Here is an 18466-nt window from a genome sequence, read left to right as displayed (position 1 = left end):
TAATGTTGTTTTGTTTTGTTTTGATAAAGTTTTAATTAATGCTCATTATTTTTGACTTGTTCATTTAATGGCATCAGAAAAAGTATGTGATCAAATAAATTGTTTCAACTAACTTTTTCACATTTTGTTCGTAGCTTAATCAGGTGTATTTTGTTGACTTATTCTATGGGTGTATACTCCCCCCCCCCCCCCCAGATACTGTTAAATGATAACTGACAAAGAAATGATTGTTGCTTACATGTTTAACATGTTAAAAAGCCAGCATTTTCAATTATGGACAAAAAATTTTCCACTAGCATTTCACGACTGTAATAGAACAACTTTGATTACCCTGTTTTATCGCATAATCGTCATACCAATGTTTTGGGAATCAAAATTTGGATTAAAAAAACCTCTCGCCTAAACGTCACATGATATTTGTGGTCCCGCTATTAGATTCTGAGGGCTTTGTGTGGGTATTTTTTTCCCTATAAAACAATGTATTTTAAAGTAGAAATCTAATATTTATTTGGACATTACCACTTGCTTATTTAATTAACGGAAATACGAAGTTGTCTGATGTGTAAATTTTCTTTTAAAGATGAATTAAACTGTTATAACCTTTATCTGTTTGTCTGTGCCGCCACGGTGTACCGCTTACAAAAATGTAGCCAGCGCTCGTTGCAATCATTAATGTTTGGTTATGTTGCTTCCCGTAGAGAGCGTGCACACGTAGTCGAATATCGATATCTCGCTAATTCCATATTTCCTAAAGTATTTGGAATTTCTTATCTCCGCCGGGTTTAATGAAACGAGGAAGTTAAAGAGCACAGAATAAAAGTATTTTCCGAATTTTAAATTTTTTTTTAACAAATATTGCCTAAATATGAAAATTAGAAAATTCGATATCTCCTAAAGTATTTGGAATTTCTTATCTCCGCAGACTGTAATGAAAAGAGGTCGTAAAAGAGTGTATAATGAAAGTAATTTCAGATTTTTAAAAATATTTTTTAACGCTAATCCGTACACTACATATTTACCTATATTTTTTTTAATGAAGGTTAGTGTACACTGAAAAAGGAAGATAGTCTTTTTGAAATTTAGATGGAACTTCTTGATGAATTAAAAGTATGTACAGTAAAACCTCATTAATACGAATCCGCTTAGTACGAAATTCCCGTTTATGCGAAGTACTTTCACAGTCCCAGAAAATAAGGTATGCTTTCCTATGTTATTCAGTACTTTTAATACGAAATACGGTTAATATGAATTACGAAGTTGTTTTGATCCCTCAAGTAGCTGTTAACGTGTATAAGTAAACGGTTAATACGAATTTCACAGCCGAAGTCTAAAGTAAATCACGTATTCATAACCGTCATGTAAACAAACGTGTCTCCATAGATAGATGTATGTATCCTACAGCGCAAAATGGTCGAAAAACAAGATGAAAAGTTCAACTCTAGTGGCGATGTTAGTAACTAAACTAGAAAAGATGCCATGTTGTAAACGGAAAACGAAAAGGAAAGTACTCTATACCTTATTAATAGAGCCAAGATTATATGGTTTTATGCGAAATCGCGAATTTTCACCTGAAATTCATCCCAAACCGCGAAAAATGCGAAATGTTTTCTAACCACAAATAAACACCTCAATATTGATTTAAATCATTAACTACCGACTATTGGTTGATTGACAAAAATTCTGTATCTGTTTGTAGAAGAAATGGTCGTCATCCAACTGCAGTGTGGTGGTTATTTAATGCGTTAATTATTCATCTTAAAAAATTACAAGATATCACAAAAATTGACGATTTCACGAACAAAAAAAAGATCGTTATCGGAGTTAGGTTAGGGTTTTTAAACGCATCTAGCCACTAGAGATCACGCAATATTAACAACTGACGATCGTAAACTTAAAATTAACAAGTTAACAAACACAACAACGTGAAAAATTTCAGCGCCTTGTTTGCTGTATCCTTTGAGAAATACACGTGAACAAAAACTGCATTTATTAAATAAATACGTATGAAAATAAAATAAAAGCGAACATTGATATTTAATGAAATTTCACTGTAACGCAATTTTGTGTGCTTGTTGAATAAGCAGTTTACCGTGAAGCCTTCATTTTCATTTCACACTTCATAGGCGAGAGAGCCAAAATCGTAACATAATCGAAGTTTTCCGATCGCTAATGAAAAAGCACCATAATGCAAGGATTTATTTATTTTACGGTCATTAAATATTTTAAATAACGCTTACCTACCCAACCCTCCCGGAAAATAAATAAAAACATTTATTTCACTGACCTGACATAACCTAACCTTTTACTTCGGGTTGAGTATATGGCTCTCTCGCCTGTAAAAAGTAGGCTTCCCGCGGTTTATTTTTTCGCTACAACTTCAGTAAATACTAGTTTTTGGTACCTCCGGGCTTTGTTTACAAATTACGTGCATAAATGAAAGCTAAATTTCTTAATCATGCCGAAAAATAAAGCTACTGCGGCATCACGTGCTGACGAGTTTAAGAATGAGGGATTATATGTCAGTGACGGAAAAATACTGTTATGTAAATATTGTAATTGCCGTTTGGAGCATGAACGTAAGGACACAGTAAACAAGCACATAATTAGCGACAAACATGTAAAAGCTAAACGATCCCCATGCAATTTGAAACGACAGCTTTCTATCCCAGAAGCAGGAGTGGCGCAAATATGCGCAAAAAAACAAAAGGAAGATTTTGTTCTCGAAACTGTTGAAGCCTTTGTAGCTGCAGGTATTCCTCTTGAGAAACTTGACAACAGCAAGCTGACTGCATGGATGCAGAAGAATGTAAGTGGTGCTGGTGATCTTCCAACAGCGGATTGGATGAGGAAAAAGTACATTCCCCTACTTAGAGAGAAAAAAGAAGTGGAAATCAAGCAGCAGCTCTTGGGGCAAGATGTGGTCATACTCGCAGATGAAACCACTGACAAGAGTAATAATTGTGTTTTCAACATCTTTTTTAAAATTCTGAAACCAGGTGCTGAACAAGATGTTATCTTAGGGGCTTCTTGTGTCCTTGATGCAGCAAATGCTGTTTGTTGTTCTCGGGCAGTGATTGATGTATGCTCCAAATATGAAGTCAAGGAAGAAAACATAATTGCGTATGTTACAGATAGTGCCAGGTACATGACAAAATCTGCTGGCACCCTTGAAGGGCCCATAAAGTAAACATTGTTGGGCAGATCTGGCAAAACAACTTGGAAGAACTGAACCTCTTCGTTTGTAAGGTAAAGATGGCCTTTCTTAACACCAGAAAGAGGAGGCATGCATACCTTCAATTTCTTCTCCAGAAACATGGAGAAAACAAGGCTCTGGTCAAGTTATTCCCCATGCCAGTTGTTACACGTTGGAACACAGGGTTTGAATCTGTATCATACCTCGCACTCCATCTGCACGACATTGTGGAATTCTTTGAGCAGCTTAGCGAAGATAACTCTGGTGTTAAATATATCAAGGGACTCCAGAAGGAAGAGTTACAATGTCTTGAGGCCACTCTTACATTTGTGGCTCAAAACTGTAACACATTTGTAGAGCTAATTAATTTTCTTGAAGGAACAAAGTATCCTACTGCTCATCAGTTGTGCACAAAATTGAGTAAACTGCAAACTACTCTTGATGTCTTGGCTAAGGGAATATTTCCTGAAAATGTTGAAGACATTTTGGCTGAAATGAAAACTGTCAACTCTGCAGCCCTTAAAGAGCAGTTCAAGAACACAGCTAAACTCAGTCTTATAAAACTGATTGATCTGGTGAACACTGATCCATCTTGTCAACTATTTCTGGGAATCAGCGCTCTAATGAATCTTCAAAATGTAGGAAACATTCGTGTGGAGGAAAAGGAATTCCAGAAACATATTGTGAATCTACCTTTCCTTTGCAAGGTGCAGAAGACCTCTGTAGCGACAGGCTACATAACACTCCAAAACCTGGATTCCCAAGAGCAGAAGAAACCGCATGTGAACTACATAGACATGGTGGACATACTATGTAAAATGAAAGCGGATTATCCTGAATTTGCAGCTGCTGCTTTAAAGTTAATATGGATACCTGCAACAAATGTGGACTCAGAAAGATCTTTTTCTAAGTATTCTGTAGTTGTGACAGAAGAAGATCTCTAAAACCAGAGAATGCTGAACTGCTGACAATGGTGGCTTTTTCCTGAGCTTAATTATATTGCATTTATAGAACAAAAGTTTAACTGTAGTTTCTATTTTAGTTAATTTAGACTCTCTCCTGAACTCAGGAACAGTACTTACCTGCATAAGAATACTGAATATTTTAGTTGTTAATTTTTATGTACTCTCAACATAGTATTGTTTAATGTGCATATTTTAAGTCTCTAACCACGAATTATTGAAGCATTTGATCAAGGCAGCTCTGCTAGGTGTGTACATGTTATTACATGTGTTTTAATTTTTTATGACGATAAAGACGAAATCCACAATTCTTAATGACGAAAAGTCCTTTTTCATAACACCATAAAATCTTGGCTCTACTTATTAATCTTAGTCGTCGGAAGTGTACATACGTAGAAATTTAAACAATCTATGGAAAAAAGTTCTGATATTTTCCATTGTTCACGCACGTGTGTCCTAACCTCAATTTTGAGTGTAAGTTGTTTTGTAATATGACTGCGAAACTTAAACGCAATGACCTTACATTGAAAGTTAAAATTATCGAGGAAGTAGACAATGGAGAGAACGAAAAATGAAATTGCAAGAGAATTTAACATCCAGCAATTGTCGTTGTCGACAATACTAAAAAATCGTGAAAAGTTTTTTGAATCGGCTTTTGCGAGTTCGTGCAAATAATCAACAAGAAAAAGAATGCGAGGCCCAAAACATCAAGAAATAGAAGCATCCTTGTTGCAGTGGTTTGAAGAAATGCGTGCAGCAAACTTGCCTATTTCTGAACCTATGATTCAAAAGAAGGCAGACTACCTAGCATTGAGGTTAGGAATTTCAGACTTCAAGTTCAGCATTGGTTGGCTACAACGGTTTAAGGATCGCAACAATCTTGTTGGCAAAGCTATGTGTGGGGAGTCGGCAGCAGTGTAGATACGACCAAAGTTAAAGATTGCTCAACCAATACTTGATCAGTAGGCCTACTGTCCTTTGATAAGCTTTGTAATGTGGTAAACAATGCCTATAAGAAAAAAATAGTGCAAACCAGAATTGATGCTTTTTTTAAACCAAATGTTTGAATAGAAAATGTGTCATGATTTCAAGTTTATTGAAGTTTGTATTATGATTTATTCTGTAAGTGTTTCATTGTGTTTGTTTTCTTCAGTGTTTACAAATTATGTATGTAGTGAAGCCAGCTTATACTACCAATAGTGTACATATATAATTTTCTTTATGGTTGTAAATATAGGCATTTAGTGTTCAATCAATTTTTTTTGTCGTGATATCCCAATAGTTTGGTTAATACAAACCCTCGTTATTACAAAGTGTTAAAATTATGGTCCCTTCAGGTTTGTAATATATATATATATATATATATATATATATATATATATATATATATATATATATATATATATATATATAAAGAAATTAAATGTAAAATGTTTCTCTAAACTGTTTTCTTTCCTTCATTATTTATTGCATAAAGTTTACTTATAAAATGTTTTGCAATGTTTTAATAAAGCTAAGCTATATGTTTTAATTTTACATATGGCTGGAGAACCTTTCTTTCTCACCATTCAGTTAAAGACCTAAATGCTGGTGGTCGGTTCATTTTAATTCAAAACAATTATTTCTGTATGAGGTTTGAAATTTTTTTGCTATGGTTCGATTCAGTTCGGTTCGGTTCGAAACAAGAGAACTGAGGTTTGTCCAGCTCTAGAAAATTGTATAGCTAAACTATATTATAAGGGTAACGGAAATAGCACAAACATAAGAAAAACTACGTTGCATTTTGTCAATTAGCATAACTACTCGTTCATTTCCAACCTTCAATGATATAACATTGCAGAAAAAAAGTAACTTTTTTTAAATGGTGTCTGTTATACAACGTATTTTATTGAAAACATAGGAACAGACCTGCCAACTCTCACGATTTTGGTGTGAGGCTCACGATTTTAAGGTCCATCTCACGCCCTCACGCCAAAATAGTGTTTCCTCACGATTTTTTGGGGCCCCAAGATTTTGTTTGTAAAAGTTACAAAACAAGTTTTATGAAAGCTTACAGTAACGAGTTTCCATCAATACTCGAGTCACGTAAAGGAAGCAATTTTGTGTTTTGTAGCATGTGCCGTGCTGATTTTTCTATCTCGCATAGTGGAAGAGGAGACATTGTGAAACATGTCGCTACAAAAAAACCACAACTAACACGTGAAGTGTATTGCTTCCAATAAAAAAATTAATTTTGCTGTGAACAGTGATAATAGTGTTACACGAGCAGAATGTTATTTTACATCTTTTTTAGTTGCGGCCCTGCATGATCACTACACAACAGCGCTAAATTATGTTCAACTAAATTAAATCTGCAACCTATAATTTGTTGAAATAAATTTTGAAGCAGAGACCATGTAACATATGTACAGTTATGTCACTTAAATTTAAAGATTTTCATTTGTTGTTTTTTATTTCTAACTTGTATTTATGGGCCTGAAAATTTTTATCGAGGACCTCATGATTTTTTAAATTTGAATGGTGGCAGGTCTGCGTGTGTGATTTTTGAGGTTATTTGTCTCTATTTTGTATCAGGTGTATACACTATGCACTTATTTTATAATTTTATAAATATACATGTGATTTTTTTAATACATAGGCCTATGTAATTTTTTAAAATAAACGTGTGATTTTTTTTTAATAACATGTGAAGTTTAGTGTGGGACTGGGATTCGAGATTCGATGACAAACACTGAGGATTCGATCAAGGATTCGGATTTGACCAAAATGTGGATTCGTCCCATCCCTAATTTTTATTTCATATCTTGCATTTTTTTAGTGTGTATTGTAATGAATTATATTTTGTTTCTACATTTTGAAGGTTTTCCACCCTCTTATGATAACTAACTTAGCTAGTTACAGCACCATATGTTAATTCTTGGATGTACAATTTAGAAATAATTTTTTATTTTTTAAAAATTATACATAAAGCTTAAATCTAAATTAAAATACACTTTTTTAGCTTAGGATCTTTACACTTTTAAGTCAATAATATAATTTTTTTTTGTATTTTTGTGCAGGTAATGTTCCTGGCCAATCAGGGGGCTGTTTGCTGTGGTGAAACAGTTGAAGAGGCATTTTATAACGTCTACAACACTGTTCTTGCTTGCGAAACTCAGGTGAGATACAGTTATTTCTTTCCTGAAAAAAAAAAAAAACAGTTGCAGAAAATGCTAATTTCCATGTACAGTAAACAGATCTTTAATCTGGCATGTTGGGGACCACAGTCTTGCTGGGGTTTAAAATATCTGTAAGTTTTCATTAAGAAACCGGCCAGAAAACAGAACCTTGTACTGATGTAAAAAACCAACAGAAACAATGAAGTCTGAACGAACTAGAAACTCAGGCAGTGCAGTAATGTGACTTGTAGGTTGTCAACAGTCGAAATCCACCCAAATAAAATTGAACGTGAGCAGCTAAATTGGTGTTGAATTATAGAATGTGCTGAATTGGAGAATCAAAAGATCTTTTAATGTACAAAAAAATAATTGTCGAATTGAAGCAGTGGCGTGTTTGCTGGTCGTTGTTAACTTTCCCTGTTTTCTGGCAGATCAAGCTGATGCCAATGGGGGTTGAGAACCTGGTGCTGGTGTCGGACGAGACTCGCAAGCAAGTTTACGAGGCCGCCCACCGGGCGCCCGTGGTCGCCCCCAAGCTGCCGGAGGGCTCGGACCTGCCGCCATCGGGCTTGAAGAAGGAGAAGCAGTTCCGTGTCGGCAGCGTCGAGTTTGAGGCCCTCATGAGGATGCTAGACAATGCGGTAAGCTTTGAGCATTTGCAGACACTATTATTTGGTTATGTGCGAGTGAAACAGGCTGTCAAGGTTATTAATTTCAAATCTCGTGGTTATCTAATTTTTGGGGAAATTTTTTTTTACAGTTAAATTAAAAATGGTTTGCTACTTGTTCCCACATTTTTAATTAAATATAATTTACAACATAACATAACTAATTTAGCGGTGTTCCTCTCTGTTGATCTCCTTTAGTTTTCAGAACTGTATACAGTTGATGATTAGTATTAAGCCAGGCTGGGACGACAGGTCTTGACACTTGGATAGGGCAGCCGGCTCCTAAGAGTGTCGGCCCCATTCCATCCATTGCGTCAGGCGGGTAACATGATGTTAATTTTTTCATTTTCATTTGTACGAAGCCATTAAATGTTTTTAATACTAGTGTAGTTGAGTTTAAAACTTGGTTCTTTTGCTTCTGCTGCGTGTGTTGACACACGGTTCACACATAATAGTTACAGGCTTTGCTTATACACCATGAAGCAGTTGTTAGTTCTCCAGGTGACTTCTCAGTTAAGTGTTTGGTGATCTTGCCTTGGTCCTCTAGGTTTATTAAGTTAAATACTTCCTCTTCCCAAAAAATTTCCCAGTTATGTCATGGTTAGCATCGAGTGCCTGACTTGCTCACTCGCCTCACAACAAAGCAGATCAGGTTCGGGTTCCAACAGGGATAGTTTTTGCAAATTGCCAAGACAAATCCAATGAAAATGAGAGACACTAATTATAATTAATTAATCTGTGTACACATTAATTATTGATTCATTTGTCATTGAGTGCTGTGTAACTATAAGAACAAATCATTTTTGTTACCACACACATTTAACTAAGGTTCATAATTTTTTAGTTGATTAAGTCCTTAAAAATAATGTCAACCTCTAGTAATGATGGGTACAAGCGAGTATGTACACCATGGAAGAGCTACACACTCCATGCATGTGTGATGCCTGACAGCCGGGATGGGATGTCTTGCCGCAGGGTTTCCGCACGGGCTACATCTACAGGCAACCCCTGGTGAAGGGTGATCCCCCCAGGCCTCGGAATGATGTGGAGGTACCGCCTGCCGTGTCCTCGTTGGGCTACCTGCTGGAGGAAGAGGAGATGTACAGGACCGGGTGAGTCTTACGACTGTGATCACAATTCATTTTAATGAGATGTCTTACTTTGAGGTAGTCTTTATGTTCAAAGCGGTATTTTTTTGCATAAAATTTTGTCTTTTACTGTGAGTGATCAATAGAATTTTTATCTGCCCGTATTTTATCAATATGGCAGCTTGTAAAAGATGGAAAACATTTTCAACTAATGGAAAACTAAACATTTTAAAGTGCTTGGATGAGCACAAAGGTACAGTAGAATCTCGTTATAGCGAGCACGGTAATAGCGAGAACACGGCTATAACCTCGAGGTATTTTTGAGGAATTTACGGCGTGATCGCTTGTAGCGCGCTTTTGCTTTTTGTCTGCTTTATCTCCACCCCTCTCGCTCGCCACTAGACATCTTGCCGTTGACGCGTCACATTCTTCAGCCGTGCAGTCGCCACCTAAGTGCGTGGCTTAAAAATAGAATCCCATCCTTTCTTTGTTTTATCAAACTTCCGTTAGTTATCTGTGCCGTGTGTAGACAAAGTTTGAGATTGGAACAGAAACAACGTAAGAAAGTATTTTTTACAAATTAGAAATATGTATGTTTTTGTTTTTATAATCACGTATTTTCACGTTTTTTTTGTTATCTTAAAAGAGATAATATTAAAAAGCCGCTCTAATGAGATTTAATTGTTTCTTTTAACTATTAATCATCAAATATTGTTAATTGTTTATATTCTATTTATTATTATTTACGCGACGTCATACTGTACGCGTACGCAATACGACTGGATTCGTTGCTGCAACATAACATAGCAAATTATGCGGTATCAGAAGTAACGAGTAACGTAACGATAGTAACGAGTACTAATTGTTATAGTAACAAATACATATGGTTACGCATTTTTTCGTTACTTTTACACCTCTAGTCGGCACTACCGTATTTATTTCCGAATCGCTAGGGCAGTTTTCTTGTAACTTTTGTTTCGGTCAGTTGTTGGGGTATCTGTCCGAGAAAGGGGTGGTGATGGTTTAAGTTTAATCCCAAATTTATTTTCTAAAAAAGTTGACAGGTTTCTTTAAATGAAAAAAGTATAGTTTTCCAGCGACTATTACGTTTGAGGCTATAACGGGACTCTAGTGTACTAGTGTTTCACTCGCTTGAGTGGTTTGTTGTGCCTCTTTCAACTCTGAACCCAATTTAGGAAAATCGTGAAATCATTGAACGACATTCAACCCAATGTTAAAGTACTGTACTTTTATTAATATTATAGTGTGAGTGGTATAAATAAATATATGAATGAAAATAAATCTTAAAAAAAAATAATTTAGAATCTATAGTGAGTTGATTTTAAGCTTTTCTAGGAGAGAAATTAACTTTGTAAAAGGTTGCTTGGCATAATCATGCAAGAAGTATATACTCTTAATCGTTTATCTTAATTGAATGAAAACATTTCTTCCCAGAATGTAGAGAACTATGTTTTGCATCCAGTACAGGATGTCTGGTGAAAAATTTGACTCAAATTTTCCTTTAAAAATAGTTAACACTAAGTTTGTTTCAAAAACTAATAATTTTTTAAATAACAAAACTTATAAGATCTTACACGTCAGTCTTTCTTACATTATTAGTAGTTAGCTTAAATTAGTGCTCTTGAATTGTTTCTTAACCAATTAATTCATCTAAGTGACCAAGTTCAAGAATGAGAGGGTTTCAAAATTTAAAGATAATCTAACTAACATGACAAATAAGTTAAATAATGTTATGATTTTAACCTGAAGGGACCCACTTCAACACAGGTGATCCTGTTGAAAATCACGAACCCTACACAAATTTTACCAGGACGGGCCTCAGCCCACCCAGTGAGCCCCAGTGAGCCTTAAAGACTTGCTATTTGCTTCTTATTCAAAACTACTCTGACCCCGAATTCGTTTCCATGGGTCCAACTGACCCAAGTGAGCCTATAACTCCAGGGGGGAAGAAGCCCGCCCTGTGAACCTGAGTCTAGATCTTCGTATACGCAACTTGTGGCCTCCGAGGGGCATAGCCTTCGGAGTGAACCGAAAATGTTACATCGCGAAATAGGGAACTCGTTCCCTCGAGCGAGAGGCATAGGCTGCTCCTGAGTGAGTCCCGAACCCACTCAAAAACACGCGCCTAGCCTACCAGAACAATCCATGGTTGTTGAAACCAAATTTACAGATGACTAACCAGGACAGCTGAGCAAGCACTCCCCTCCACCGTGTGTGCTGCCACATGCGGCATGTTGCACCAGCGCGACCCAGCAAGCACATGGCCGAACAAACTACGAAAGAATTTGGCCAATCTGCAGGCCTGCAGCGCACCGCAACAATCCCCGTGCCCCAATTACTTGGTCATGCCACCTGCGTGGCGAGTGAACAGCAGCCAGCCCAGTGTGCCAACTCAGAAGTCCTAAAATTTTAGTTCAAAAATACCTGATAAATTTTTTATTTGCGGCAATATTTTTAACCTGTTAATGTCTGAGGTTACTATGAATTACTAATAAAAAAATGAAAGTTCAGGCTAATCATCATATTATAAATGCTTGTTGTAAAATAATGATCAGTATTGCACAATCTTAATTTATTACATGCTTTATATTAGCTTCACCTGTATGTTTGTCTGTCCGTCTGTAACTCTTTCGACTAAGTTTTCTTTTCTTGCAAAGCACATACTTTTACCAGTTTCAATTGTTCCTTCCTCTGTGCTAGCCTTTCAGCTTGCTTAACCACGCCGAAAAAGTTTTTTTTTCCCGGTAAATTCTAAGATTATATCCATACATCTAACTGTAAATGATTGTCTGTCCGTCTGTAACTCTTTCGACTAAGAGTGAGTGTCTCATGATTGTAAAATGTCCCACCAATTTTATTACGCTCGTTAGCTGAGCGGTCTAAGGCGCGACTTCTGTGACGTTAGCTTTCGGATTCAGCGATCGTGGGTTCTACTCCAGGCCACGCCGAAAAAAAAATTTTTTTTCCCGTAAATTCTAAGATTATATCCATACATCTAACTGTAAATGATTCGGAGAGACTTTACCATTTCTTTGTGATGTTGCAACTCCAAATAGTTATCTCAGATGGTAATAGGTAGTGTCGGTAACTCATTTCCCTATGATAATTATACATAAATATAGTATAAAAAACTAAAAAAACATGCTTTTAAAGAATATCAAACTAAAAAGTTAAAAATAAATATAGTTTAAAAAACTAAAGAAACATGCTTTTAAAGATTATCAAACTAAAAAGTAAAAAATAATTTTAAAATTTAATTTATGACAATAGTATATAAGCAATACTAGTATAAATGAGAAAAAAGCATGGGGCGCTTAATATACAAAAAATATGGCACAAAGCGCCTCAAGCTTTTTTCTCATTTATACTAGTATTGCTTATATACTATTGTCATAAATTAAATTTTAAAATTATTTTTTACTTTTTAGTTTGATAATCTTTAAAAGCATGTTTCTTTAGTTTTTTAAACTATATTTATATTAATCATCTTAAGCGGGTAAAGCTATGATTGATTGACAGTAATTAGCCAGTCTGCTGCATTTTGCACTGTTATACATTTCACTGGAGCATCTTGCTTCTTATCTACTGTCTTGCATTCATTAATCATAAGAGAACTTAAGTTTTCTCTTAACAAGGAGTTAAATAAAAGTGATTGCTTGTTAAGTATCTTCTCAGTTATGGAGTTATCTTTTACTGGGGTAATATAGCTGGTAACTTATATAAATAAGGCTGGTGAAATGCTTTCAAGGTTCATTGATTGCGGAATTTCTGTACTGCCAATCCAGAGGCTCAAAAGTAATTTTGAAAGTACATTAATGGAGATGAGGTCCCACTATCTTGCAGTTTTAAATATTTTTATACTGCTTGCAATAAAACATCTGTGTTAATTTTTTTTTGTTTGATATGGCAGAGGACTTAGCTTTGGCTTCGTGTTGAAGTCAGTTGTAGTTGCCTGCGTAATATAATAAATTTTATCCTCGCGGTGCTTGAAGACTACAGCCCGTTAGTAAGTTGTGGTTGCGACAAGGTATAGAAGGTATAGGAGGTATGATTTATGCCTTGACATGCCAACAATTAGGATATATAGTTCAAAAAGAATTATAGCAAAAAGATAAAAAAATTCCAGATGGCTGGGCCTATTCCCCCTTAATTTCATGTGTAAATTTGGTAACTACCCATGCTAAAGGTAATAACTTGAGTGCAATATGGATACTATGTCTATGAGGTTAATTTGATCTCTAGTCATCAATTCCCAGTTTGTTTGATATATTTAAGTTCTACAAATTCATATTGTGGAGAGACAGTGGTAATAACATTGGCTTACGCGGTATACACTTTGTGACTTTCTCAATGTATTTTTTTTTGACAGGAACTGGAAGAAGTATGTGGATGGTCGCAAGACCCACGACCGCACAAGATGGCTAAACTCTCCGAATGTGTACCAGAGAGTTGAGATCCTCGAAACAGGCACTCCAGATCCCAAAAAGATCACAAAGGTAGAGCTAATAACATTTGAAAATCAGGAGCAAAAGTAAACTAAGAATGTTGAATTTCATTAGAGGCCTCTTTTTGGCCATCACATTAAATCTGAATCCCTGTAATGTTTAAAGTATTTGTACAAGAATTTGCTGTTTGCCATTGCCTTTTTTTTTTTTTTTAGTAAAGTAGCTTTGTCTAAGTCGAATGATAATATTGCATTCACAAGGAATTTTATGTTCTGGTAATGTTAAATGTGTTCATATAGAGAGAGCCCATTATAATACTCATATATTGGGAAAGCAATAGATGCTCTTTGCGTAGGTGTATTGTTGTTTTATTTAAATATGATGTTGATTTCTGCATTCCAGTTTATGAAACAATTTTTGGTAAATGTTATAGCCTTTCAGGAAAGTCAAATTTTGATGTAGGCTTCAAGTAAAAATATGTACTATTTTTGCTATACTAGTATCAGTTGGTCGTATTTATTAAGCTTTAAAAATTAATTTTTTTTTTTTAAATTTTTGGTATCTCTTAAGGTTTTTGTTTGGTTTGAATACCAAAAATTGTGTCCATCAAAATCTATTTCCAATTAGTGTATCTCAATATTTTATGAATTTTGAATTATAGCTTTTAGTTTTAACTGGATTTCGGGGGTATTTAACTTTTAAACCTACAAATATTTTCATCAAAAGATTCTAACTTTGGCATTTCCTTGTTCTCTGTGTAGGGACCATTTAACTAGAAACTACATTGTGTGTTATTAATTTGTGTTGTCATTTGAATTTGTGCTGTCTTAGGAAAAGGTGTTTTGCGTGATAATCTTGGAGATTATTTAGTTTTTTGTGGTAGTTTTTTCTTTTAGCTTAGAATATTTGTTCATATTATAATTGTTGGCAACATACTTGCTATTATATATTTATGTATTGATTTTTACTCATGTTATGTTAAGATTTTAAATTGTGAATTTACGTCACAAGTTTAGTGTTTACTTCAAACTGCATATTTTTTATGGTATATATTTTATTTAAAAAGATCTAAAATGTAAATTAGCAGATTTGTTTGTGATAGTGATTTAGTCTTTTTATTTTCATCTTTGCCAACCATGTTGAAGTGATTGTTCAATGAAATAAAAATAGTGTGGGTTTGTTCCATTTAAACTTTTAAAGTATAGGTGAGAAGAATGCAAAATTTTGGTTCTGGAAATTTATTTATTTTGCAAACTGAATGTAATTGAAAATTTTTTTCTGAAAATATTTAACAAAATTAATAATATATCTTTAAATTTCAAATTAAAATAAAAATTATATTGCAGTTTTATTTCCTTTCCAGCAACTAAATTTTTTTAATTTTGTAATTTCTTTGTAATTTTATATGAATCCGTGCAATAAATTCTTTGTCATATTGTAGAATATTCACTGTATATTTAAATCAAATTAGGTTTTTAAACTTTTGTTTAGTTATCTTTTAATACTACTATTTAAAATTGTTGCAATATTTTTTTGCATTGATGTCAGAAATGTAGTAGGTACCAACTGGATAATCTTTAGTTCACACCACTGATTATAAGAAACAGAAAAATTGTTTAAATTCATTAGGTTATTGCCTATACTTCCAAGAATTTTTTATTTTCAATTGGTCTTCTTTTTGTACATAAATTGACTTCTATAAAACAAACAGGCTCTCGTTGGTTTAAGACACAAGAGATTAAGATATGGAAGCAATGCATGTGTTTGCATCTTAGTCTGCAACCAAATGAATTTTTCAAAATATGTTACAATGATTGTGCAATCAAATATGATTTTCTAAGTAAGCAAAAACAATACTTTTTTTTTTTTAATTGTGCAAGGTTTAAATGATTTTTCTTCAGGAAATTTTAAAATGACTTAATTTATGTATGGGGGTTATGGCTATCACAAAGTGCATTTCAGAGTATTTAAAAATAAATTTTTTATATCTGTTTATAATGTTATCTAGCTTGTGTTAGCAATGTGTATGTTGTAGCAAATCATTTGTTTTGTCAAGTGATATTTGTAAGGAAACAACCAAATTATAGTAAATCTTGGTTTAATTTTATACATACACACAACACACATCAGCATCATCAGTCAGTTAGTGGATATCACTTCTGATTAGGAGGAAAAAGTAATTTTGAAGATCAAAGTTTTAGATTTTTTTTATATCTAGCTTAATATATTTATAATTTTCTTCTACTGGTAGTAGTTGGTATGCATAGTAGTGGAACAAATTTATGTGAAGGTAGTTCATCTGAATTATGTTAATTGTACAACTTTTTTTTTTTTTTTTTTCAAAATAAAGAATAGGATCATGTTGAAACAATATCAAAACACTATGGGTTTTTTTATACTTTTGGCCTTTTCACAAAATTTGTTCTTTCAACAGTGTCACTTGTAGACTTATAAATGGAAAGTATGGGGGAAATGGATATACTTGTGTTTTTGAAAGTTTTCATATAAAAACCACCATACTTCACATTGAATCATAATCTTATTATGCTGTACATTTGTTTTCTTCAAATGATGCATTTAAATTATAATATGTCCTGTCTTAGCTTTAAGTTCTGTCCAGTCTTTTTTATCTAAACATGTCATATGAGTAACTAAAATAATAAACAAATGCTGCTCTATAAATTTAAGATACAATGAAATTAGCTCAGCCTTCACTTAATTTGATTCAATGATACATATTTTAGCAAGCTCAGCATACAGTATTTGAGTTTTTTTTTGCCATAAGGAAATTGTAAAAAATTGCAGCTATTTGTATTTAAAATACTGTCAATTGCACTTATTTTGTTGTATTATATACTGAGATATGTTATTAAAATTTTTTTTGGTCATTATTTATAATTTATCAGTGTGGCTATAAAACCTATACATTGATTGGGTTTAATTACTTATTTTATTTTGTCTGTGTCTTGATTGGTGATCTTAGATGCTTACTTTTGTGGTTGAAATTCTACAAATGTCTTAAATATTGTTTGTATCGCCTTTCCTCCCCCACCCCCTTTACTGATTTTCTTTCATTAGTAAAAAATGGTAATCATCAATCTATAAAAATAACTAAAATAGCAATCCTGGGAGAAAGGAAGGGAAGAATGATTGTCTTTTGTAGGTGTCCCTTGCAATTTTGAAAGACTTACAAATCATTCACTTGTCACATGGGACTTAAAGTGAAGTTAAGACGTGCTATACCACAACGTTTTACCGGGAAAAGGATATGCTGTTGTGCTTTCCCTTCTCGTACCGAAATTATATTTACGGTTATTGGTGCCAATTAATTAGCTAAGAACGGGTGGAACAGAGAACCAAACCGAGAACCCATTACTAATAAGTACATTAGTGATAAATTTTTTCAAACAAGATTAGCCTAATATATAACTAGTTAACCAATGTGGTTTGTTGTTACATGTTTAGAGAACTGTTATTTCTTGTTTATTAAGATTAAAATAATATTTTTTAAATTAATTTAAATTTCATGTTCAAAGTGGTGCATAAAAATAGAGAATTTCTTTTTTAAATTTGAGACTGTTTATCAACCAACATAATAATTATAACTAATTTTTTTTCTCTACCAGTTGATTTTTACTTGCAGAACAGTTCTAACATTAAAAAAAAATTCTGAATATTGTAGTGTGTGCTTGCCCACTTTCATTTCATTGGAGAAAAAATAATCACATTTTGAGAATTACTAATGCTAGAAAATGCCACTGGATTTTGATTGTGAACTCATTTTGCTTTGAATCTGAATGTACATATTAATGCTTCCACTATAGTAAAACTTCGGATTTGTATATACAAATCTCACACAAATGTTTGGTTTTTCACAACATATTTTTTGTAATGGTTTCTGGGTTCTGTAATTGACAGTGAACTATTTCAATATTTTTTTGTGCATTTTGTGAAAAGTTATGTCCCTGTTTAAGAATAAACCATTTGTATATTCAGCTCATAATGTAGTTTTTAATTTACATTTTTTTTTACTGTGCACTGTATTAAATCTTTATAACTGTAAGAAAATAAAACTCCTCTCTGGCAGAAACTTAGATTATTATTAAAGATTCATTAGTAGCACAGATTTACTGATGCTCAAAAGTGCTGTTGGGAATATAACCATTTTTATGAACATTGAAACCTTTTCTGAGCATCAATTGACGGTTACAAAAAGAAAATTGTCTCTGTAGTGAAGTATATTTTACTCGGTTGTTACAAACCGATTATTTACCTTACCCCAATAGAAATTAATATTACAACCTTACGCATAACATTGAGGAAAGTATATTTTGTTGTTTAGACTTGCGGACTTATCAATGTAGCTATTTATTTACAAGTAATAAAGAACACTACTGAAATCTTATTCCACGAGAGTGTTTTTTATAGAACTTGTGCCGGATGAGATTTAGTGTTCATTTGTTGTTTTAAAAAATATTAGCGTAATATAATTTCTAAAAAATTTAATTTTTGCTTGTGTTTTTTTTTTTTTTGCAATATTGTTCTCTTGTGTTTAATAGGTGTAATAAATGTAATTGCACATTATAGTTCTTAGATTTTGTTAAGGTTTATTATTTTAAGTTATATTACTTTAATGTGACTATTCAGTTATGTGTTTATAAATTGTGCAAATATGTGTTCTTATGTGTGTATTACTTTGTCATTCCTTGTTGCCATAATTCTAAATGATTGTAATCATTTGAACTTGCGTAGTATAAATTACCGTGAAATATGTTTATGAAATCCACCATTGATCAGTCTATGAATAATTTTTGCCTAGTGATGCAGTACTTAGTTTAGGATTGCCACCACATGCTACATGCATTTATAAATTTTGTTGTGTGCCCTATACAACTAAATGTTTTTTTAAAATTTAAGTGTGTTCATTTTTT

The 18466-nt window shown here is 33.5% G+C and overlaps 1 protein-coding gene across 16 annotated transcripts in view; it reads left to right on the top strand.

Moving 5' to 3' along the window:
• LOC134535895 (protein hu-li tai shao) overlaps positions 1–18466 on the top strand; it is a 168815-nt gene that overhangs the window by 99817 nt on the left and 50532 nt on the right. For all 16 annotated transcript variants that reach the window (XM_063375250.1, XM_063375253.1, XM_063375263.1 and 13 more), the window contains 4 exons: positions 7215–7313; positions 7745–7954; positions 8957–9093; positions 13460–13586. In XM_063375250.1, coding sequence (XP_063231320.1) covers positions 7215–7313; positions 7745–7954; positions 8957–9093; positions 13460–13586 — 573 coding nt within the window. The remainder of the gene's footprint in view (positions 1–7214; positions 7314–7744; positions 7955–8956; positions 9094–13459; positions 13587–18466) is intronic.

This window comes from Bacillus rossius, chromosome 10 (assembly GCF_032445375.1).
Source record: "Bacillus rossius redtenbacheri isolate Brsri chromosome 10, Brsri_v3, whole genome shotgun sequence".
Lineage (NCBI taxonomy): Eukaryota > Metazoa > Arthropoda > Insecta > Phasmatodea > Bacillidae > Bacillus > Bacillus rossius.
This window is presented reverse-complemented; position numbering and strand designations above follow the sequence as displayed.